Raw genomic sequence first — 25,768 nt, forward strand, 5'->3', positions numbered from 1 at the left:
TTACATCTTAAAAGAGCGGAAAGAAATTAATGGAATTGATAGAGATTAAAATTTAGTTCACCTCAGGCCTCCAGTGATATTTTCCTGTTTCTGGGAGGTGTTTATTGCCTGCTGCTGCTGCCATTAATTCACTATTCCTTGACACCTTCAGCTTCTAAGAGTGTACATCACACACACAATGGATTTTAACAACTGATCTGCTGACACAGGGAACTTAATTTCAGTGTTAATAAGTGACAAAAGGCACAGGCACACTGTGTGTGATAAATGCATTTTGAGGCCCCGGGGTCAGAAGACAAACACCACATGTTTTACTCAGTAGGGAGCTACAGGGTGGGCTGTGTATCAATAAATGCTGGAACCATCTTCTCTCTAGATGTCTCTAGGCCATGTCAGGGTTCACAGAATAATTGGGGTTGGAAGGAATCTCTGGAGAGGAACCAGTCCAGCCCCTCACTCCTTAAAATACTTATGGCATGAAATGTTTGATTTCCAAGTAAACAGGCAGCAGGCACTGGCTATTTAGAGGAAAAAAACCTCACAAGTTAAAAAAAAAAAATAAAAAATGAAGAAATTCTATGCCTGTGATAAAGTCCTTAATCCATTTGCAGTCTTAACTGTTGCATTTTGGACATGGTAGTCTAAATCAGCATGGACTCAGGAGCTGAATGCAAATTTCTCAGCAAATGTATTTAAACCTCAGTCCAATGGTTACCTAAAAAAAAAAAAAACCCAAATCTGCAAAAAGTGCTTTCCTTCTTCCTGAGATATGAGATACTATACTTGCTTAAATGAAAAAGCAGGTGACTGGGCAAGGCAAATACCATAGGTTTATCTATAGCACGAGCACCAGGAGGAGTAAAAAACTGAAGAAGCACTATAATCCACAAACCCAGGTGGAATTTCAGTGCCTTCTAAGGGCTTTGATCATCCACCTGAAAAAGAGTTCATATTCTTGCCAGATGTTATCGGGGGGCACCACACAGAAGATTCCTGAAACATTTGGATAGTAGCTCCATGGTACAGGTACTAAGGAAGCCAACCAGGAAAAGCCTCCTATTGGATAGTTTTGTGTAAAAAGGTACAGAAACGTGGGGTGGTTTATGTGAAACCAAATTAGAGCTGGGAAGACAAAAAGAAAAAAAAACCCACAAAAACAACAAAAACAATACAAAACCAAACAAACAAAAAAAACCCAACAAAATCTGAAGTGGAAGTAGAACTTTCTGAAATGCAACAGGAAGCTACTGAAAGTAACTTATGTATCTTTTGTCAGGTAATCAGATCTGGGTCTTTTTTTTTTGCGTTTGCAGATGTTGATGAGTGCCAGGCTATCCCTGGAGTCTGCCAAGGAGGAAACTGCATTAATTCAGTAGGTTCATATGAGTGCAAGTGTCCTGTGGGCCACAAACAGAATGAGGCAACTCAAAAATGTGATGGTAAGTGATTCTGTAGGAGAACATACCTAAAAAGGGGTTTTGCAGAGCATTAGAGCACTTTGGTAATGAACATTATTAAGTAGTTGAATAGTTGTGGTGTCTGATCTGGGCATAGCATCACTGAACTGTGCTTTTTTATTCATTTGCAGCATCCCATCTTTTCTACTTGGCTGTTCCTATTTTGCATTAGATATTTTTTTCTGCCTGACTTTTGTGGGTAAAGGCAGTGTTTATTTTCTTTGAAAATTTAGCACTTGATAAAAACTCTTGTGTGTGAGTACCATATAACTGCTGCTGAGTTACTAGGATTTTCTTTGTTTTCTAAAAGATATATTCTAGATTAGGTAGATATTTTTAGTGTCGGGACTACAGAGTGAAGGCAAATAGGGCAGTTTTGATGAGTCTGGTAAGTGAAAAATACCAAGGAAATGCCCTTCTCTTTTAGATGAAAAATTAAGCAGACCACCTTTAATAAGTATAGTTTAATAAACATAGACCATATTTACTCAGAAAATGTGTTGATGTAATTAAGAGCAGCAATTCCATATGATTTAAAACAATGTGAAAGAAAATTGTTGGTTTTTTGTGAGTTTGCTGAAGACTTCGTTGATTTCAGTGACTTTTTCATGCCTTTGAAAGGAATCAGAACTCTCAGACTTCATCATAACCAGCGGGTGATTTCACATTTAAGTTGTGGTGGTAAGAGGATTTTGTTCTTAAAGGCTTTGACTTGTTATTTGCTGGCAGTTTAATTGTGGTACCAAATTACATTTTGCTCAGTATTCAGTTACAAACAAATATATTGTTTGTTGCCAGTTTTGGACATATCCTCAGAGTTTTTTTGAGTTGCCTACAGTACAACACTCACAGAAAAAATTGTATAGTCAGTTTAAAAATTATGTCTTTTCAGTGAAAATGTTCCTTCTGGTGTTGTTGCAAGTAATACCCAAGTAAAATTTTTTTTAAAAATCCAAAGGTATTTCTTTCTGGTCCTGTCCTTCACATTCTTCTGTTTTTCTGTGGTTTGTTTTTTTTTTTTTTTGTGTTGACTAGTTTTAATTTTTACTCAGCGCCTGAAAGGGGAGGGGGCAGGCAGCAATGTAGGTGCTCGTGTTTTAAAAGGAACAGCAAAAGTCAGAAGGTCTCTGAAAACTTTAAAAATTGTATTAGGAAATTACACATTGGGCATGGAAATTGGAATGTTTGTCCCTGGCCTCCAGGTATCAGAGATGGGGTTTGGATTTTGAAGTAAAGGGTGGGGTGAAGAGGGAGGAAGGAAGGGAGAGAGAAAGAGAAAAAGAAGGCTAAAAGGAAAGAAAGAGGGAAAAAAAAGTTCCTTGCATTGGCTTTCTACACAAATTAGTACAAATTAATACAAAAATCAAGGTCTAGTCCTTGATTTTTTACCCACAGAATCTTAACCTGTTTGTGGCTGTTTCTCAGAGGCAGCTCTTGTCTATCTATCCATGCCTATAACCCATTCTTTTTCGTTAGAAGTGCACTTGTTTTTTTGAGTCTCTTAACTGTGGTCCTTTCGATGCCAAAGGATGTATTCAGACACATGTTTCCTTTCTTCTGAAAACAGTACTTTGAGCATTCTTTGGATTCTGTTTTAACAATCTAAATATTTAAAAATTCTATTTTCCTTGATAGTTTCCACTTGAAAAGGTGAATGTATTTTTAACATAGATCATCTTAAAAAGCTGTGGCGCTTATGGGACTGTGCATAATCACCTGCTGTCTGATTTTGCTGTTACTTCATGGTTTGCTAATAATCAACAGCTCTTCATTTCCTGTTGGCAGCCTGCTGCAGAACAGGTCATGTGTTCTGGCTTTTCTGTCTTTTGAGCCCTGCCACTTGTGTCCGTGGCAAAAGTTAAGCACTTGTCATCCCTCATCACAGCTTCCCTAGTCAGGTAATTCCCCACAGGGAATTAGGCAAATAACCTCCTTCTCCTCACCGTTTGTACCATCTTTTTTGGGGAAGAAAGACATTGTGAAGCTTCACAGCCAAGGAGGTAATGCCAAAGTTATAGCAGGATAACACCACACTTACATTACTCTAATGATGGAGCAGGGAATGAAAGATAAGCCATGGTTCCATTCTGGCTTTTTTACTTGTATGCTTAATTAAATATTTGTAACCTCTCAGGGTTAAATTTATAGGAAAATACCATAGCCAGTCCTTCAAACAAGTGCACTTTCAGTTGGTAGAGCTGGTAACTTGAATGAAGTAGCATTATTTATATATATCTAGGAATCTGTGGGTGTGGGTCGGGCCATTGGGAATGATGTAAGGAACTGGTGTCATGTGAGTTAGCAGAACCTGTGTACAGAGAAATCATTTAGTAGAAACTGCACTATTTTAATGAGTTTTTTTGTCACAAACATTGTTTAGAAGTGATGTGGTATGGAGTATTCTGCTCCCTCCTTTCCCTCCTTTAGATGTGGAAAAGCAGATCAAATGTTACTGGCTGCAAGGGACAAAATCCAAGCTGGAGTCAGTAGCAGCCAAGGCTCCAGTGTTCACAGGCTGGAGCCTTGCCATGATTATTCAGACCTTCTTTACTGTAACAGCATTTCTCCTACCTAAGAAGGAGAGATTTGAGGTCCCCTGTATACCCTCTGCCCCTGAGCATCCTGAGGTATTTTGTGTTTTAGGGTTTGTTTTTTTTTTTCTCCTGTTGCTTTTCCTGGAAACAACAGCACTTGTTAGAAAAAGTAGGAATGTCCATGTTGTGCTTTTTGTACCCATAATAGTTGAAAAAAATTGGGAAAGACCATTATAGGGATTGTAGAAATTCCAGATGTCGAGTCCACCAATGTGATGTCTTAGCTAAACAAAAGAAAACCCCAAACCCTTCACTTTTTTTTTTTTCTGTTTTGCTTTGCCTTAAAGTTTTGGTCTACAATATACTGAGTTTTCACTGTCTTTTTAGGAATTAAATGCTGTTCATTTTTAGGATGTTGTTATCTCACAGAGTTAATGGAACTTCAGTCTTTGGGTTATTTGGAAATGAATTAAATGTAGAGAAACTTTCAGTTATGATTGCTGCTTTACAAAAGGTGTGGAGTATTACTTACTGTGTTTTCCAGGGTTCTAATAAATGTGTTCTATTTACTATTCTCAAATAGTAGATACATCATACTCATTAAATAGATGTAGTTATGGCACCCTTTACAATTTAAGGTGTTCTAAGGAGGTAGGATGCCTCTGCTGCTTTTCCAAAAAGATATGTTACTATCTACTGTTGATATCAAAAGGTTAAGACTTTATGAAACAGATTAAGGCCTTAAAAAAAAAAAAGTGCCACCAAAATGGAAAGAATCCCTTAAAATAAATAGTTCTATTTCGGATTTTCCTGCTTCAATGCATAATTGCATTAGACTGTATGCTATTCAGACTTGGTCCTACCAGGTATTATTACTTTCTAATATTATTTTCTAGACTAAAACTGCTTTTAGGTAGCCCTTTCCTAGAGTTTGGCAGTTGAGAGCCCCATTTCTGGTACTTGTAATTCAGTTATTTATGAAACCCTGCTTTCCCTGGCAGTAAAAGTCAAAAATTCTGAACTGCAGGCAGCTAGGCTGGGTCTTTTAGGCAGAAACTCACTTGGTACTACATCTGCAACACTTTTGTCATACATTTAAATTCTTTCTCTCGTTGAGACTGGATGTCCCATCCTGCGTGCAGCACTGGAACCATTCATGCCTCCAGTCTTCCTCTCCCTTAATACAGCATTTCCTGTTGCTTATATTTGGAGCATTTTCCCTGAGACCATTAATTTATGTACTTTGGAGGGGAGAAGGGAAGAAAACGAATAAAATATTCAGTCAGCCTCACTAAAAGTAGCCCTCCCTGAGATGAAGTCTCAGAATTTCCTGTCAGAGGAAATAGTGATATTTTGAAATAATTACACGTGCAAGAACCAGGGAAGGGGAAGGAGAGACAGATTTGGCTCAAAAACCAGTGAAACAAAAAGCCAATTACTCATTACTGCTCCAGTAAGTTAAATAAACGATTCCTCCACCAGGGTTCTCCATGTTAATTGGTTTTTCTGTCCACATGGAGAAGACTGTGGAGTCTTCCTGCCACTCTGATCACTGCCTGGGTTTCAGGAAGGTGCTTTTTTACCTTCCCACCTCCCTGTCATTCTTGGACAAGACTCCTGGACAGTGCTAAACTGCCTTGGATGCAGCCAGTTGGGAAGGATGATCTGCATCCTGCGGCTTTGCAGAGGTGGTGAAAAACTTCCTTCATCTGCCTTTAACTTTGCCAGCTACAAATGGGCTTTGCACTGCCGGACTACTGGTTGGGAATTTGGCGGTCCCTGGTTAGGCACAGCAGCTCATTTATCAGCGTGGTGACGTCTCACTTTATACACATTTACACACAAAATTGCCTTGGTCTTTCAGTGGGACCTCTGCTTTCAGTCAGCGGAAATATTTGAATGCATCAAAAAGGTTTGTTTGCATTTGCAAGGGCTTGGCCAAAATTCTTTCTTAGAGCTGGAATGTTAGGGGGCCGGAGAGCAGCCAGATCTCACGGGCCATATTTGTGTGGTCACAGGAAGCCCAGAGATACCCTTGGCTGGCTGCTGTGCCATCCTCCTCCCTTCATCCTGAAAGCAGGATGTGTATTCTGGCATTCCTGTCCGTTCTCTGCTTCTCAGAGGTGGCACTGAGTCATTCGGGAGGAGGGAATCTCAGCCTGCTCTCCTGTGCTCTGTGCCTGGAAGGGTTAAACACCCTGTGCATGTACAAGGAAAACCTCCAACAGGTGGCAACCAAAACTGTTCTCAGTAAGCAAGCACCAGCAATATTTTATTCAGACATGAATAACAACTTCATCTCAGAAAAGCTCTCTTTGCCTCCTTTTGATGCAGTGTGCTAATTATCCCATGTCCTTTCCTTTTTGGGCAGATATTGATGAATGCAGCGTCATCCCAGGGATTTGTGAGGGTGGTGTTTGCTCCAACACTGTGGGGAGTTATTTCTGCGTCTGCCCACGGGGTTTTGTCACATCTGTGGATGGATCCTGCACTCCTGGTAGGTGCCCCATCCATCTGGCACTTCCCCCTGCCCCAGGGCCTCACTCCGTTGTCCAGGCCAACATAGGAATTCTTAATTTTGTTTGTTTCTCAAATCTGCATCTGATGAGCCCAAAAGTTAAGCTCACTTTGGTTTTAAAGGAGCAAGCATTTATCCCTACTTGGTGCTTCAAATCCCATATCACACAGGTTAATTTAATCTTTAGTGGTCAACATAGGGCACAAAACTAAACTCAAAAGACATTAAGATGTGCCACTAATTTGTCAGAAATAGATAATGAAGCAAGCCAAGTGTTGGATTTAATTAGATTACACCTTTTACATGACAGTTTATTTAATACCTATCCCTACATTAAAAAAAAAACCAAACATTTTGTTTATTTCTATGTGTTGATTTCTTATATATAGGTGCATGTGTCAAGTATGTGATTTAACCATTTTGACCAATTAACTATAAATACTGCATACCCCATAAGGTAAAAAACCTTAACAATTGCTAACAGTAATGTATTTTCTAGATCTCACGTGGTTCTTCTTACTTCAGATATCCCAAAGCTGTTTGTTCTCATACTGGGGAAGGGGTAGGAATTCTGAAGGGGTTTCTGACTTGCAGATAAATGATGTAAGCAAGTAGCAGCACATGACCTGCAAGCGATTTAAAATTAATATTTTTTTAAACAGTGTAGCCACCTTCTGTTATTCAGGTTCATCTGAGGAGTGCCAACTTCAAATACATTGTGGCTAGCCTCAGGAATACTTAAAACCTATGATTTCCAATATGATCAAAATTTCTGTGGATTTTGGAGTGGTTTACAATTTGATTTTTAAAGTCAGCTCCCCAAACCTGAGTCCTGCAGAAAAATCACATGCCCTAATCTGACAATAAAAGATCATCTGCCCTTGAAGGAGAGTAGTTTTCACATGGCATTACTAAATATTCTGTTCTACTTTCAGTCAACTTAGCAGAGCAGGCTAATAGCATTTTTCCAGTTAGATACATCTAAGCTAAGGGGAAAAAAAATCATTAAATTAATTTATTGATGTTGCTATTGCTACGTGCAGTATCTTGGGTTTTGCCATAGTAGGGTTTTTATATATATATAAATATATATAGTTTTTTGTTTGTATTGCCTTGTTTTTTTCACATTATCCATATTTTCTTGTTGGACTGAGCAGACTTTAGGATTGCATGGTGGATTAATGCAAAGCTGATGCCACTGCACCTGTGTGATCCTGCAGTAAATCCAGTGTGGAGTACATGGGTCAGATCGGGTGCAGTTTGGATGTTGTTGAGGGTTTTTGTTTGGTTGTTTGGTTTTGCTTTTGTTCTTTTTAATACAACTTGTAAAGCATTTTCATCCTTACCTCAGCTGAGCAAGGGAATGTAGCTTTGAGAGCTCATGTTGATGCCTTTTTCTCTGGCCCTAAAAACATGAGTTACACACAATTAGGGTGATAAAAAGGATACCTTTTATATGAGGGTCCTCAAGTACACAAATTCATCGGGTAGAAAAGGCCAAAGATGCACCCACTGTGTAATCCATCTACAATTTTTGTAGATTCTGCAAATTATAATATCTGACAAGAGCCCCCCAAATCAGGAACCTGCCTGGTGAAGTAATTCCCCCAGTTCTAGTACCTTCTGGATTCTCTCCCCTTAGGATGAGATCCAAGGGGAGATCCATGTTTACAAAAGTCTGTCTTGGAAAGCTGGTTTCAGCCTTAGTTTCTAAGGAGGACCAAGACAGCACAGGGATCCTGGAATTTTTGTTGTCTTTCCGAGGAAAATGTTGAAACTAGGCTATGAAATGAGGCTACAAAGCTACAAGTATATGTTTAAAGGATACAGAGAATGTGGAAACCCAGGGCACTACAGGGAATATTTCTCTGTCTGCTCTGGGGTGCCCTGACCCCCAGGGCAGCACTGACTTTGACCCTCATTCATGGAGAAAGTTCCCCAGACTTCAAGATAGACTGGAACCCACAAAAGTGTGGAAGAGATTCCAGAGAGCAGTGTAGGTGTGTCACTTGGTGAGAAATTTAGGGTTTGAGATTTTTAGTGTGTTGTGGATGGAAGCAAGATGGGGGGCACAGGGTGCTATCCTGGGTTTTCTTCCTCATGCTTCTTCTTCCTTCTTCTTCATGGGTTTGGGTGGCATTTTGTAATTGGGCAGAAAAGTCTGCATTGGGGGCTCTGTGGGATCAGTTACTGGGTTGAAAGGGAGAATAATCTAGGTGTCAGCTCTTAACTGGATAGTTTAGTCTTTAAAGAACTTATAACAAGAGATTGTTGGCCATTTTGTGCCTTCTAATGAAAAGCTGCTGAACTCACAGAAGTGAGACTGTTTTATTGATAAGAAATAATCAACACTTGAGTCCGAACACAAATTACTGTCTCAACTGCCTTCAATCCAGACCCAGAAAAACCAACAACGGGTACCCCCGTCAAGAGAATGTGTAAAAGAAAGAAGAGTAAAGCCAAAACGGCATCGATGTCACCATTTTTGGTTTTTGTCTTTACCTTGGCTGCCAGATCAGCGAGCAGGCAGCTGTTTCTCCGGCTCTGCGAGCGGCCGCTGTGCCCAGGAGCTGCAGGGGAGGTTCACCAGAAGGCAGTGCTGCTGTGAGTCTGGCCGCTGCTGGGCCGGTGCCTCTGGCCCAGAGGTGTGTCCTGCCAGAGGATCTGGTGAGTGCCCTCTTGGTTTGGCTTTCATTTTGGCTTATTGGCTATTATTTTGGCTATTATTTTCTCCTTGCTGTTCATTCTGCTTTGGGTGGAGGTCACCGGGGTGTTTTAAACTGCTTTAAAATGTAGGCTAAGCAGAAAAAAAATAAGGTCATGGATTGCATTATTGTTAATTTGCTTGGTTTTAATACTGATACTGCCATCTGTTAACCATTTTTCTTTTTGGTCCGTGGTTGTTTGGCACTTGGGTTTTTTAATGTCCTTTTGTTGGCTTTGGAAATAGTTTTTGGGAAATGGGAAAGATTTTGTGGTGAGGCCTGAACAGAAAACGACTCTTAGGGTCCATAGTTAATTTTGATTTAAAGGAACAGTTCCTTTCCTGTTCCATTGCATTTTGGGTTACTTTGAACTACAATGCACCAGTTTTTAAGTTGTTCTTTCGGTTCTGCTCAGAGAGGAATAGTGCGCATCCCTAACGAAAGGTATTTTCTTTATCAACAAGAAGGTATTTTCTTCTCCTCTGAGAAACCAGGGAGTTACAGCGCTGCTGTCAAGACGTCAAGATACAGTTTCAACAAACACTTGCACAAATATTCCTAAATTACAGCATTCCTTTTCATTATTCCCTTGAATTATTTCCTTGAGCAACACCTGCCACTCGGAGTGGCAGGGGGGGAAGATGCGACATCACGGAGAGGAGGAGTTGCCGTCCTGGTTTTTGTAGCACACAGGGAGAGCCGTGCCTTCCCTTTGAGCTGGCTGTGAGAGGCTGACCCGGTGTGTGCTGCTGTGTCCCCCCTGTGTGACAGATGAGCACCGCAGGCTGTGCGTGGACGGTGCCCCTGCCCGAGGCGGCTCCCGGCGCGGCGGCGGAGCGGGAGGGAACGGCTTCCATCCCGGGGCCAACGGGAATGGGTTCGGACCGAGAGGAGCTGGCTTCATCCCCATCCCGGGGAGCAACGGATTCTCCCCGGCTGTGGGCGGAGCAGGGGTGGGAGCAGGTGGCCACAGCCCCACTGGAAGTGGCCCGATCATTACAGGGCTGAGTAAGTGCTTGTGTTCTGACTTGCTCCTCTCTTTTGTTTTTTTTTTGTTTTTTTTTTATGGTATTCCTTCTGTTTTTCCTTTATTTTTACTGCTCAGTCTGGATATGGTATGGTGTTCTTAACACTTAAAAGTGATTTTGCCATTCAAGCATGTTTTAAACACCTCAGCTGCTGCATCAGGAAGGTCAGGAGCCCTTCCTGATGTAGGAAGAGGTTTTTGCATGACTTCAGTTACCGAGTCCCTGAGCCTGTGTTGTCCCTGTTGAGGTGTCTTTGTCAGCACTAATAAAACTCCAGATTTCTAGGTATTTTCCAAAAACTACCAAGGTTAAAAATAAACGTCTTCTGTATTTTCTCTTCCAACTGTAAAACCTACTTACTCTGCAGAAACACTGCCTTGGCTGAAAGCCCCAGGTGAATAATTTTCTGGCAGAAGTCTCATGGATGTAAGCATTGCTCATGACATGTGTAAACACACCCCTGGCATCAGAACCGTAGAGATCATAAAATGTAAGAAGTATTATTAAGACAGGTACACCAAAAATCGCCATGACTTCCACACAAATTGTGGTTTATCCCTGAGTTCACTGACAGGCTCATCAGGCTATAGACAGAAATGGTAAATCATATTTAAGAATGTTTGTCTAATGCGTTTTTTTTTTATTTCCAAGAGCTGTTTGTTGTTGTTAGTTTCCTGTCAGGTCAACAGATAGTGCTCTTAAAAAGGTTTTATTAATATGTTTGTGCACCTCACAACACCCTTTATGAAGCCAAGTATAACAGTCATATTTACTTCCGTATAAAAATCTGATTATTTGTCTCTCATTCTGATTTTTTTTATATTAGCAATACTCAATCAGACAATAGACAACTGCAAGCACCATCCCAACCTTTGTTTGAATGGACGTTGTATACCAACCCCCTCTAGTTACAGATGTGAATGCAACATGGGATATAAGCAGGATGAAAATGGGGATTGTATTGGTGAGTGCAGATTTCAAAATCCATTATTCTGATATTCTTCAGCTTAAAATCTTTTTTACAAAAAGAAATCATATTAATTTTAATGATGCTGCTCTTCAGAGAGAGTGCAAAGACCATGGTATTAGTTACACAAGAATAATTTCAGTTTTCTGTGAGAGTTATCTGTTTTCTTACCAAGAAAAAAAAAATCTTGAGTTGCAAATATTGCTGTTGAGTATTCCTACTCCTGTATTTAAAGGCTATTGAACATTTTTTGCCACATTCAATAAAGTAAGTTGTGCTTCATTTTCTCTTCTGTTAGGCTGACAAAGCTCGACTTTTGGGATGTAGTATTGTTATGATCAAGATGATGAAGGGTAGAATTTATGTTTTGCCTCCTCATAAGGATTAATGGCAATTTGAAAGATATAAAATAATTTTTAAATTGCGTTAATTCACTTCTGGTTAAATTTGCATTTTGGATGAAAATACAGAATGCTAACTCTATATAACAAGAACTGAATTTGGCATCCTATACTTTTATTCAATTGCTGTGGACTTCACTCTTGCAGTGTCCAAAACTCATCAGTTATTTCAGAGAAAATACAAGATTTGGGGGTTCTTGTGAGGTGGTTGTGTGGAGAGGAACCCCCTATGCAGATACACTGATTAATGTATAGGAACCTAAATAAAAAATTGTGGTTATATTTTGGATTGAACCCTTGTTTAGTGACTCTTTATAAAGAGATTGAGATACGTGAATGAAAAATACCACACAAGAGCTTGTTAGCAATAGGTTTGCCTCACAGTGGGTTGAGAATCAGTTTCTAATGTGTCTGTGGATTGCAGGTCTCCTCTTAGTTCAGCTGTGTTCTTGTATCAGAGAGCTCGGTTGTACCTGCACCATTCCTGGCCACTGTACACCCTCATTTTAAGAAAACTCACTTAAAAGGGATGCCACCATTTCCCCAGGCATTGCACTGCTCCCATAGTCAAATATCCAGAAAGTTTTCAGAACATCTAATCTAATTTAAACACTACATTTGCAAAAAGATTCAGCTTTTGTTTTTTCTTGTCTTATCCTCACTATACAAAGAAAGCAGTTCAGTACCTTCTTCATTGCACTTTTTTGTACTTGAAGGTTTATATAATTCTTCTTCCAAGCTGTCCTTTATGATGTACTGAACCTGAATGTTTTTAGCTTTTTTATTTGGGTGAGAGTTTTCTGTATCTCTGATCTCTGACCGGGAAGTTCAAAGGGCTTAATTTCTTGCTGGATCCTTGGTCTCAGGAGCCATAATCACACTGTGAGAGGGGAGTAGGAGTTTTGTGATGTTTGCCTTGCTGTTCTTTATAAAAGGTGCCTTGATGGCTCTTGATGGCTTGTTCTTTATAAAAGGAGTATGGAGAACCCTGGCTCATTTGTTACAGCACTAGATTTTGCATCACTGAAATCAGTAATATTTTTAACTCTGGTGGGCCTTGACACTCAAGGACTATCTGGTGTCCTGGACTATTTGATCTTTTTGAAATCTAGTTTACATCTTGTATTAATATTTTTTTTACTCCGGGGTCAAGTTGATAATAACATCTGAAGCACATAGGTTGTAGCAAGTAGAGCTGATTGAACTTCAGCTTTTTAGTTTTTCAGGTGTCATTGGAGCATGGCAATAATCTGTGGTTTGAAAGGCCCATCAGCTTTACTTATCTGGGTGCTGGGACAGAAAAAGACAATTGATAATTGTCCTTTTTTTTGTCGTTTGTTCTTGATAATGTCACTGTCATTCTGTGCCTGACCCTTCTGTGGGGTCACCCTGCAGGACACTTGCTTGGCAGTTCCCCTTCTATTCCAGGCTTGTGATAGTTAGTGAAGTTGCATCTAATTTTCAGTTTTGGGTCCCAGTGCCTGAAAACTCTGAGGTTAGGTTGATAGGTGCATTGGGGAAGAAAACATTGACCTGGTTGATTATCTAGTTTACAGGCACGTGCCCAGTAAAAATGTGTCTTCACTTAAAGAACTTAATCTTGACTTTACAATGCTTACCTCAGCATAAAAGAGTAAACTGAAAGCAGAGGAAATTTTGGATGCACTGGGATCAAAACAAAAATTTCAATTGGTTTAACAAAAGCTGAAGGTGCAGTGCCAGCTACAGTGCTGTCCCACATGGAAAGCATGGGAAGAGACCCCCCAAAATGGCTTCAAAAAAGTTTAAGAAGTTTGTCATTTTGCCCATTTTTTTATTGCATGAAATAAATCAGTCATTACTAATTTCAGCTCTGCAGTGGTTTGCTTTTTCAGTAGCTGCTTGAATTCAGATGTTTTATAAGAGAGTGAACTCTGTAAAGTATAAATAACTCTGTGAGCTCCATAAATAACACAGCTTTGTTTCACTGATATTTTCTAATTGTATTATAAAGAAGTAGCCAAAGTATCTTAAGTTCCCTCCTGAATCTGAGATTTGTAAACAGTAGTTGCTGCAAACTACACAGAAGTTTTCTTAGAAATATAGGCAAGATATATATTCTAATATATATATATATATATATATATATATATGATTATAGTCAATTTCTATATTATAATTTGAATATTTATCCTATTACTGACAGAACAGTCTTGGGGCATTGGTAATAGGGTTAATGGCACATAAATGAACACTATTTCTGTACTTCTCTGTCTGCCTGCTCCCAAAGCAATAAATTAAATCCAGAAATGGTTACATGTTTTTCTGTAGAGTTAAAGAAAAGCCCTGTTTCAAGATTAATCCTGCCAAACCAAAAAACTGTGGTGTTGCTTATTTGTCTCTGACCTAAACTTGCATTATGCTGTTCTTCACAACAGAACATGGCCAAGGACCGTGAGTGTCCTAAAGTGGTCTGGCTCTGAATGGTCAGTCCTTTCCTACAAAATAGACAGCTTTAATTTTATTACCTTTCCTTATTCGTTTCTGTTTCAAAAAACTTCTGGATAAAATTGTAGGGACTTTTAAAAAAAGTGGGATCAAACCTGTAGGTGTGCTGTGTTGAATTTTAGTTGCCTTGTCAATACAAATAGGCCTATTTGAAATTTTGTAATTTGTCTCCCGACTCATTGCAGTAAGTCTTTTAAGGGGGGTTTTGGAAATTTCCTGCTGTGCCTGAGAGAATTCTGACAATTGTTAAGAGATGAAAAACTGAAAAGTGGAGATGTGTGTGAGGCAAGTCCTGAAAAACAAAACATTTGACCTTGAAAGGGGGTATGCTGGGAGACAGAATAAATGGGTTAAATATCTCTGTCTTAAATGTTTCCTGTTTATACTGCTGGAATATGCATGCTTTCAATGCAAAATCAAAGCCAACAACTCCTTTCTATTAACATACATTTGCCATTTCCCTCAGTTATCAAGAGCATATAAAAATAAGACCAGCTTAAGATGCATATTTCATGTGGAAGTCATGTGCATGAAGGATGCACATGGCTTTGGAAGGATTTTCGAAGCTTAAGTCAGCTGTTTGATAGAGAACCTCTGCATTCCTGCTGTAGAGCTTATAAACTTACAGACAGATCCTTTGGACCATGAACATAGGCTTTTTTTGAAGCAGGTTGGAGCCTGTAATAGAGAAGGTCCTAAATGTCATCCTCTTCAGGAAAACTGAATAAAACAGATGAGCGCTGTGTCAAGTATTTATAAGTTCCCTCTGTGCTCCCTTATCATAAGGCAAAATATAAATACAGTAAATTCATTTGAATTAGGGCACTTTACCAAAAATTTATTGTCGAGATGTGATTCAGAGTTTGATGTTCTGTTGGTAGCTGAGGACTTTGTTCTGAAGGGGTGGTGTTTAATCCTCCTTGACCCCCTCCTAAATCAGCTGAGCACTGAGAAAAAATCACCTCTGGTGAAAAATCACCTCACTTCTGACAAAGAGCATCCCAACACCCAGGCATGGCAGAGAAACTTGAGGGCAGGGAACTACTACAGTGACACAGACTGGCATGTAAAAAATCATGGTTAAATACCTCTGTGTTTAACACCCCGAATTCCTCTTTTCTTTATCTCCCCTCAATTTCACTGCAGTGATCAGTGGATGTGCAAATGTCAATGACCTAATTACTTGTGAGGGGAGGTGTTTGATTCTTCCACTTGCTCTTCCTTTATTCATTTAGCTGTTTACACAGAATGTATCTGGGCACCATGAGTGCTGTAAACCAGGCAATTATATCAGTGATTATATCTGTGTAAACACAGATTCTTTTTGTACAGTGACGCTCTGGATTTAAACTTTGTGTGTTCATTAACTCAGTAATTCCTGTTAAATATGGGGTCTTATTTATTATTAAATTAGAACAAAACAGACCTTTTGCCATCTTTTATAGTGATTTTAGAAGTTATTCGTGGAACAGCACTTTCTAGAAAGTACACATAACCATCCTTATGATTTCAATTTCTTGTTGCATGCCAGTATTCTCAAGATGTTATGAGCTGAGCTCTAGAACCAGATTTGATAAGGAGTGAGTGGAAATGATCACGAAAATTGCCCTGGGGTTTTCCTGGTATTTCTGGAAGCACGCACTGCAAAATGCATGGGAAAATCATCATTGTTAGGAACTGATCAGCTTCAGAGTTTCTTACTGCAGCTTTCAGCCAGATGCCAGAAACTCTTGCAAATCACCACTGGGTTTGTGGTGTTAAAAGCCTGCCTAAGTGAAGAGATGAGTAATTACAAGTGCATTGTAAATAAAGTGAAGGGCCTAGCTGGTGGAAAAAGTCAAATTAGCAAAAGTTGCTGATAAAGAAATGGGGGATTTCATCAAGGGATCCATTTGTCACCTGTAAATTGAGCTCTAACAGAGAGCAGCTGCTTAGGTCATCCTTTAGGAGCTGCTGTGGGGACTGATCCAGCAGTCCTGCCCTACCAGTGGGATACACCCACTCTGCTCCAGTGGATTACAGGGTTCTGGAGGGTTTGCAGAAGAACAATTGTTATTTTAGATCTGGGAACAGCTGTTGTGACCAAAGACACCTCTGACTCAGTGGTAACTACTGGATATCAAATCTGGGAAAGGGCTCTTGAAAAAGAACTGTTGAAATTTTCAGAGCCCCATGTCAAATGAGAGTTATTTCGGACATTTCAGTTGGTTAAAATGTGTTTGGTTGCACCCAAATACCCAAAACTTTTGGAAAGGAGAGCAAGGTACATTATAGAAAAGAGTTAGGTTAAATCTGGCATTACTCAGTGCAAGGACTGGGGTTGAGGGTGCAGTGGAGCATAAATATTTGAGATGTGGTGCATAGACTGTGGTCTCATTAAGAATCCCTCCTGCTGGTGTGCAGCCCCTCCTCAGTTTTTTACAGCAAACCTGTAAAATAGTAGGGGTGGGCTTTGGATGCCGTGGTTTGCTCTCAATTTGAAGTGCCTGTTTTGATTAGTGTTGTTTTTTCTCATGAAGGAGCATAAATGGCCATTGATTTAAACGAAACTGGGTTATATTAAATCAACCACTAAGGCAATCATCAGGTCTCAAAATCCTCAAGAAGATTTTTTTGTTTTTCTGTTGTCCCTTAAGATGCTTACAAATGATGCAGCGCCACTTCACCTCTTACAAATGCCTGCCTAGCTGAACCAGGAGCAGCCCCGTGTTCCTGGCAAAGCAGTGATTTTGCACCAAGAACAGGCTTTAGTAATTAGCATTTGGCTGGTGGTTACCGTCTTTTTCACTCAGAAGCTTCCAGAGTTGGGGGGGGCAAAAAAAAAAAAAGTTGTAGACTTTGTGAAGTCATTAATGCTTCTCTGTGCTGCCAGCAGATGTTGATGAGTGCACATCAAACCCCTGCTCCAATGGGGACTGTGTCAACACACCTGGTTCCTATTACTGCAAGTGCCACGCAGGTTTCCAGAGAACTCCCACCAAGCAAGCCTGCATTGGTAAGAGAACTGCTCCATGTCTGCTGGCATTGCAGATGTCCTGACCCCTTGCATCAGAACTCCATTTGAATTTGAATTTGAAAGATAGGAGTGCAATTTCAGTAAATCCCAATGTTGAATCGGTTCTAGATTTGGGCTGCCACCTCATTTGTTTTGTTGCTGTCTTTTAATGTTTATCCATTTCTCTGGAATATCTGTCTGGGGAATTTCCCAGACAGGAGTTCTAAAAAATAAAAGAGTAAAAATTGAATGACAGGTGCTTTTTTGTGTATGCATGCAGATGAAAGTATTCATCATATTTTAAAAGTATTCATGAAGAAATTGCAAAGCATCACAACACGTAGCATTTGCTGTACATGTCTGTAAAAATATTATTTTTCCCTGATGCAAGGAGACAAAATTCCTAACTTACTTTTGAACTTTTTTCTAGGTAACGTTTAAGTGATGTGACAGTATTTTTCAAAGCACTAATTGCCTCTGAATGCATTTTTATCTTAACTGTAGTTCTCTGTTTGTGCAGGGTTTTGTTTGTTTGGCTTGGTTTGTTTTTTCCTCCCCTTAGATATCGATGAGTGTGTTCAGAATGGCGTTCTTTGTAAAAATGGGAGGTGTGTGAACACTGAGGGAAGCTTCCAGTGCATTTGCAACGCTGGGTTTGAACTGACTGCAAACGGAAGAAACTGTGTGGGTAAGGGCCCTTCTGAAGAATGGGGCAGGCATTAGCTTGGTGGTTCTAGAAATTGTGCTTCATACTACAGGTGAGGATCACTGAAGATTACTTTTTTGAAATACCGTGAACTTAGAGGCCTTTAATTCAAATAGTTAGTACACAGAACCATATGATCTCAAAGAAAATTTGAGGTGACTTTTGTTTTTCAAGCTGCACCTCTACTCAAGAGTCCTAATAATAATGTTTTTCCATAAAGCTTCACAGCAAATGATCCATAAATCAGCATTGCTGAAGAAAATACCTGGTTTTAAATTGGGCTGTACAGCGTGAAGGAAAAAACTTGCTAGATAAACAACAAGCTTAATTCTCTCAGGCGATGGAAGCTTTTTATCCTCTCATGTATGAAAGAAAGGCACACCCTGTCCTTTCATATGCAGCCTGCTGAAATATGCAAAGCAACAGATCACCACATGAAAAATTGCTGCTTTTTCTGTGGAGTAAAAATTCTTTATCAGAGTTATGATCAGAAATTGATCCTCAAGGGAAGAAATATGCCACATCAGTCCTGACTGATCATTTTCACTGTGTTGTCCTCTGGAGGGTGAGAAACTAAAAGCAATTTTCTTCGCAATGTTTTGTAGACCACGATGAGTGTGCCGCCACAAACATGTGCTTGAATGGGATGTGCATAAATGAGGATGGGAGTTTTAAATGCATCTGTAAACCAGGATTTGTCCTGGCTCCAGATGGACGTTACTGTACTGGTATGTGAAATCTGGGGGGATGTTGATGGAAAATGGCTTTCACTGTCTGCTCATCCCTGCAGGAATGGCAGTCTGCTAACATGGATTGATTCAAAGCCATATAACACCTTGCTACTCACTAAAGTAGATTTCTTTAGCTGCCTGGAAACAGATCCTTAATTTACTGAAAGAAGTACTTAATAGTGTTAGGAAAGCCACAATGATCAACAAATTAGCTTCTGAAAAGTCTTGGAGCATTGTAAATGCATCAAAATATTCAGGCCCTTTGTGAAATGGTAAAGTGAGCAGCAGTATGGTAAATTTAAGGTGTTAGAGAGATTCTACATTGATAAGCCCCACCCACACACACATATTTTCCACATCATTTTTCTAATAATTCAGGGTGCTTAGCACTTGAGTCATTTTACGGGTCATGCAGCATTGTAAACTTCTTAAAGTGCAATCACTAAAAACTTCTATTAAACATTTTAAGAATACAGTCTGATTTAGCTTCAGTTTCAGCAAACTAATTGAAAATACTTGTTGCTGCCCACAGAGGTATGTTTGGACTTAAGCCACTTCTAGCAAATAATCTAAATTGTTAGTCTTCTGATTTGAATTTTAACCATTTCTACTAGTTGTGCTTTTCTTAATAACATGCAGTTGTGCTTAGAAATTGATGACCACTTAAAAGTTCTTCGAAATTAAAATTAACCATCATAAGGATATTTTATGTCTAGTGCTCTTTAGCCATACTTTAAAGAAAAATTGAAATACGAGCTGGACAAAGGGGAAGATTTGTCATTGATTTTGCTTAATGTGGAATATGAAGTACTTCTAATCCTAAAGTTCTTCTGCATGTTTTGGGGATGTTTTGTTTGTGCAGCTGGAATTTTGATTATTCCAAGATTAAATTTTTATTAGAAATAAAACAAAGATATTGTTATCTGTTATCATAAAGTAATTTGATAATGTTCTGAAACTATTAGCTGTAACCTTGCTTAAAAACAGATTGATTGCTGGAGTGTCTTGCCTCCTCTTAGATATTGATGAATGCCAGACATCAGGAATTTGCATGAATGGCCATTGTATAAATACTGAAGGCTCATTTCGGTGTGATTGTCCTCCTGGCTTGGTTGTTGGAGTTGATGGTCGTGTGTGTGTAGGTAAGTCAGATTTATTCTTTTCTCTTCATAGAAAAACAAGTGGAATTATCAGGTTAATTAATTATCGAATGCATCAAATTATTTCCTTCTAAACAATGTTGATATCAAACCACAAACAAGATGCAACCCCATAATCCTATTGTTAAAAGACAAGAAATTAATTTTCTCTCTCCAATGAGGCAGTACCTCTTGTTTACCTGTTACTCATATAAAAGTAAGCTTGAAGTGCCTGCTCTGCCTGGCATCTTCTTTTGGTTTTGAGACATACCCTTTCTAGTCTGATGAAAAGTAGTATTTTGCCATGTAATCAGCCTCTTATCCTCTCAATTGGTACTGGTTGGAATTTGAGAGATTCTTCACTAAGCTCTGCTGGGAGCTCTAGCATATCTTCAGGGAGCTCGTGGGACAAAAAGTGGATAATTTTCAAGCTGATGAATTAAAAAAGTATAGAGGGCAAGAAGTATTCAATTCCTTGTTCTCTGCTGATTGCTAATGGGGAGGGAGGAGAGGAATAAATATTTGACAGGGATTTCTGAGAGTTATGACACTGTGTGTACTTTGCAAAGTTCCTTAATTTAATCCACAGTCTTTTCCCTGTGTGTCTCAGAACATCAATTTTATATCCCTGAAATTCCTCCTTCCCCAGCTCCTGCATATGTCTGTCATCAGGCATGTTAGTGAACAGAGACTCTACAAGAATCATATTTATTAATTGTTAATTAACAGTTAATGGCTGTTGTTGCTGATGGACTCATGGATGTTGCATCTGCCTTTGTCTTATCAGCATTTTTCCAGATAAAGGAAAAACAGCATCACAATGCTTTGGAGGTTCTCACGCCAAAGGGATGGGACATCCTAAATCCTCACGTTGCTGTTACCAGCTCATTTCAAATAACATTTCAGATGGTGCTAAAGTTCAAAAGTCTTCAAAACAAAATCTAGGACAAGTGTTTCTACCAAGTGCCAGCACAATCTAGCCCCTTCTGTTACCACTTCAGCTTTAAAAATGCATGATAAAAACTGAGGCTGTCTTAAAAACATAGTCTCAAAAAAAGCTAAAACACATTCTCAGTCTCTCAGTTGGAGCACAGATTTTGTTGTTTTAAGTAAATTAAATGTTCTAGTAGGCAAAACTGTACTGAAGATTGAACCAACAAAAGCAAGTTGTGTTCCCTCCTGTGTGGTAGCCGAGCTGTTTTCTTCTGGTTTATTAAAAGTTTGGAGAAAAGCATTGAGAAGTAAAACAATGAGAAGAGGCCTGGTGTACTGTTTTAAATATTGGAATTTCACTGCTCAGTGGCACACCAACAAAACCAGATTTGAGTACAGGCTGTTCAGTACCTTTTTTGTGTTCCAAGTTGGCCTCATCTTTACGCCTGTCAGTGATACAGCTGCAAAGAATCAATACAGTACTCAGTTTTCTGTGCTTTCATTTACCTAATGTGTTGCCACAGTACTAGCAGCAGAAGGCTTGACAGGTTGGCCATCATCTGTGAACACCATTTATTTAGAAGTTACGTGTTGCACAGCTTTAAGGCTTACCATAAATGATTACATTTTCAACAGGAAGCTCCCTTCATAGGACAAAAAATCTTAAAGCAGAATAATGATCTAGTTGGAAAATTCATTAAAAAAAAAGATGATGTAATTATTCCAGCCATAAAGTAGCATAGCAAATTTCAAATACTGCATAACAAAATATCCTCACACATGACTTGAGAGCAGAATTTCCAAGCCAGTCCACTGTTCAGAATTGTGCATGTGTGTTTATATGTAATCCACATGCTGTGTTAACTACAGGAATTCTGTGTCTGGCTATTCGATTCCATATATTGCATGACCTAAATAGTACTTTTCAGACATTCTGGCTGCTAGATGATCACTGGTAGTTTGAAAATTAATAACTTAAATTGGACATCTTGTAAGAGCATTCCCACAAGTCTGCTTGGTAACCAGCAAGGAATAAAAAATCTGAGAGCCCACAGTCTGGCTGCCCCCTCTTTCTCTGAGCCCTGTTTTACTTCTGAATAATGACCTTGATCCTGGTGGGAGTACACATAGAGAGGAAATGCTGGTATTATATACTTGTACTTAGTATTTATAAGTATGGCTGAGTCAATCACAAAATGTTATACAAGCTTGAAAAAGGTACAGCAAAGGGGAGCAAATGCTTGGAAAAGGAGCAGTTACAGAGTCGTGGAACAGCTAGATAAATACCTGGAGCCAAACTTCCAATATTTGAATATTTGCAGGCTTTTTAGGTTTGGCTGTACTTCCAGCTGCAGCTCCATGCTTGGACACCTCAGCTGGCTCTGTGTGTGAGCATGTATCACCTCAGAACTTGTGCTGAGCTGTGGCTCCAGCTTCACACAGTATTGCTTGCTCTCTGCTGAGACACTTCTAATTACCTCTGCCCAGAGCCAGAGCCATCCAGGACAGACTAAATAAACTTTATTTTACCCTGGTAATTCTGTAGAGCCAAATGGATAAGTGTTTGTCATAAGCATGATTTGACCTTCTAAGGCTCCTGGATGGGTGCAGTGACTTTCCCTGAGTGTGGGTCAGACACTTTTCCACCTGATATTGACCACAAATGTGGTGATGATCATTTTTGTGGTATTGAAGTGCTACACTGCCAAATTTAAGAGTGTAGAAGTGCCATGCCTTGGGACAGAGTGGAGAGTCCCATAAAGGGTTACATGGGTACAGCAGCAGCAATGCTCCTCTCTGATCCAGGGCAAAAAATAAATTCTTGGTGCTCTGGAATGAGTAGCCAAAGGCTGATCAAACTAAACATGGGGAGCAGCACGGGGTCATCAGTAAATGCAGACTCAGAACTGTTGTGGAATAGAGAACCTGAGCTTTGTGGGGTGCCTGCAGCAATTGAATCATCCACAAAGAGCCCGTCCTTCTCATTCTTGCTCGTAGCACAGCCCAAAGGGGACATCCTCCCTGTCACACAGCTGCTGTGGGAGAGCCAGCTTGGTTCTTCATCCTTCACAGGCTACACAATCACTGACTGTGTAGATCAGACTGTTTTCCTGTCACTGGGCATGAGATTGTCCCCAGGTTCTCCGTGTCACTTCTCTAAAAGCACTGATGTGCACTGAGAGCACTTGCTCTCTTGTGCAGAGCAGTTTCTCAGTACATCTGTAGCTTCCTTCAGCTACTTCCCACACTCCATATCTTTGAAGACTTTCCTCCAGAGTATTTTTTTCACACTCTCCCAGTCTTCTGTCCCTCTGCAGTTTCCCTTGGTGCCATTTCCTTCCCTTGACTTGCTTCTCCATTTCCTCACAGACATATAACTAGGGAGAAACCTCCCCTTCTGTGATAGGGCAGTGATTGATTATTGCCCCCTTTGTTCATGGCAGAACTTGTCAGGGTAGCAACTGGACTTGTCTGAGATGGAGGGAAAGGATGTGATGCCTCTAATTATTTTGCAAAGTAAGTGAACAGAGATTTCTTGTGCAAAAGTGCCCGGCTATTTTCAAGCATCATAATCTTTTCCTGATGTCAAGTGCAAGCGAGTTGTACTGGCTTCACCTAGATTCTTGGCAAGGAAAGAAACCTTTAAAATCTAGGACATATGTAGCTGTGCTCCAGAACTATCTGTTCCATGGGACAGCAAAGGCAAGAGAAAACATTTATGTGCAGGCAGTACTGTTACACAGGAGCCAGCTTACAACACTCAAAGGGCCGACAGAGCACATAAGGAATTGCCAGTTCTTATTTGGATTGGCCCTGGATATTCAACATTCAGTGTAAAGCTTCTCATGCAACTTTCCTTTGTTGTTTTGGGGTCATACTTCAAGCAAGGAGCTGTCTGGATTCCCTCAAACTCGTTTCAGTTTCTGAGTCCACTCAGGCTCGTGTCCAGGCCACAGTGCATGGTGGTTTTACTGGGGGACTGTCAAGGAGCATAAATTAAAGCTGTGTTCTGTTCTAGTCCATAAATGTACCTGAAACAAAGAGCATTCCTGCAGCTCCTGTAGAATTTTAGGGGTCAAAAGTAAAGGCTGTTTATCTGTATCCTGCAGTTCTCAGCTACACATTTTTAGAAGGACTGTCCAATCTCATGCTTGTTCAGAGGTCTCTAATACTATCCTGTAAGCAAACATGGGAAAAAGCATTGAAGCTTAAAGAAAACCCAGAAAAATACAACAAAACCCCAAACAAATGTATAAAAAGCAGTCTCAGAGACATTCTCATAGTTCTTGGATAAGTATGGGAGATTAATATTCCTGTAAAGGTAAGTATTGAGGTATGTCTTGTAAGACATTTCTTGCATCTTACTGGTCAAGGCTGTCAAATTGATTTATGTGATTAAATCACCTGTAAGATTGGCAGTGTGTACATGGTGAGTTTTACACATGTGTGGTTGGCCTGTGTAATTTTTCTGCTGTCTAATTTTTGGACTGGTTTTTGGGGTTGAAGAACCTTTCAGGTGTTCTGTGTTTTGTTTGTGTGACAAGTGGTGGTTCATCCAGCCCACCATTTCCAGGCCTGTCCCCAAGGATGGCAGTTTAACTTCCAGAGTGTGTTTTTAATCACAAATCCCCTGAAGTTTCTTATAGTCTGGACAGTATCACTGCTTCCCTCACTGCCTAGCTGTGTGTAAAATTTGCTAGATTGCTTTTCCCAGCTGGATTTTGGGGCCTCTCTGGTTGTGCTAAACCAGCACTGGTGCCTGTTTATGTATAAACCTATTAAGATGGTCATGTCACGTAAATGCTGGTCTGAACAATCTGCTGAAATTGCACTTCTGTTCATGATTTTGTAAACACAGCTGGAGACCATGCTCCTCCTTCCAGTAGCTGGTACAATATCCCATATTATAATATAATACATATATCCCAATATATATATTTATATTATTTTGGGATATTATGGGTAATATGGGATATTATATTGGGATATATATATATCCCAATATAATATCCCATATTACCAGCCCTGTGCTGCTGGTGGGTTATCCTACCTGAGGACCCATTGTGGAAGTCAGAGATGCCTGTGGTACTTCCCAAAGGGAGGAATCAGCCACCACATGCTGATCCAGGCTGTTCTGTGTTTCTTACTGGCATATTTGTTGATGGATTTACAGAGCTGCTTTGGGGTGTGGGTCGCCTTTGCTGGCTCCTTTGGAATGCCTTTGAATTTAGTCACAATATCCTGGTTTAGGTGGTTTGAAAGTGCTTTGGGGAAAGCTCCAGGAGGCAGCCACGCTGAGAATTGGCCTTGGTCTCATCAAGATTATTAAGGCAGTGCAGATGTAGCCAGTGTGACCTTTTTGTTAACCAAAAATAAGAGGCTTTAGCTTTTGGGATAGTATGCATACATTTAATTTTCAGCCTAAGGAAATAATTACGTCTTCCTCTGTCCTTTTCTTTAGATACTCACATGCGTAGCACATGCTATGGGGGCATCAGGAAAGGGCTGTGTGTCCGTCCCTTCCCTGGTGCTGTGACAAAGTCTGAATGCTGCTGTGCCAACCCTGACTATGGCTTTGGGGAGCCGTGCCATCCCTGCCCTGCTAAAAACTCTGGTAAATTTTTTTTGTTTCTTCAAGGGGTACAGTGAACATACAGACTTTAAACAAAAATCTTGTTGAAATCACATTGTTGGTTTATTTCATGCCCTAAAGAAAAGGGAACAGGGTGAATTTGGGTTCCTGAATTAAGTGTTTGCTATAAGTATTAATTCTTGCAAGAGAATAAGCAGAATTCTCCAATGAATCTGTAAATTTCCTGCTCCAGTCAATCCAGCTTAAAAGAGCAGCCCATATTATTTCTAGAAATATGTATTTCATTTTATAAGAATCAATTCTTTAAGTAAACCTGGGAATTGATTAAAAAAAAAAAAGATTAAAAAAAAAAAATCTCCTGACTACAGAGCTGAGGTGTTGCATCTTGGACAGAATCTCCATTTAGTACATTTAGTATTAATAGTATAGCAGAAAACTATTTAGAAAAAAAAAAACAAGTAAAAGTGACAGTGTGATTAAAAACAGTAACTTGAGATGACAGTCATGTCAAGACTGTAAAGAAATCACCTGAGTTTTTAACTCTGGTCATCTAAGTCTGGTTTTGTATATATA

At 39.8% G+C, this 25,768-nt stretch overlaps 1 protein-coding gene across 1 annotated transcript in view; it reads left to right on the forward strand.

Annotated features, from left to right (window-relative positions):
- FBN2 (fibrillin 2) overlaps positions 1–25,768 on the forward strand; it is a 123,852-nt gene that overhangs the window by 26,744 nt on the left and 71,340 nt on the right. The window contains exons 7-16 of the mRNA XM_077171689.1: positions 1,314–1,439; positions 6,363–6,488; positions 9,024–9,176; positions 9,986–10,222; positions 11,069–11,206; positions 16,973–17,092; positions 17,655–17,780; positions 18,404–18,526; positions 19,549–19,671; positions 25,064–25,216. Of these exons, the coding sequence (XP_077027804.1) occupies positions 1,314–1,439; positions 6,363–6,488; positions 9,024–9,176; positions 9,986–10,222; positions 11,069–11,206; positions 16,973–17,092; positions 17,655–17,780; positions 18,404–18,526; positions 19,549–19,671; positions 25,064–25,216 (1,425 nt within the window). The remainder of the gene's footprint in view (positions 1–1,313; positions 1,440–6,362; positions 6,489–9,023; positions 9,177–9,985; positions 10,223–11,068; positions 11,207–16,972; positions 17,093–17,654; positions 17,781–18,403; positions 18,527–19,548; positions 19,672–25,063; positions 25,217–25,768) is intronic.

Source organism: Agelaius phoeniceus, chromosome Z (assembly GCF_051311805.1).
Source record: "Agelaius phoeniceus isolate bAgePho1 chromosome Z, bAgePho1.hap1, whole genome shotgun sequence".
In the NCBI taxonomy this organism is placed as follows: domain Eukaryota; kingdom Metazoa; phylum Chordata; class Aves; order Passeriformes; family Icteridae; genus Agelaius; species Agelaius phoeniceus.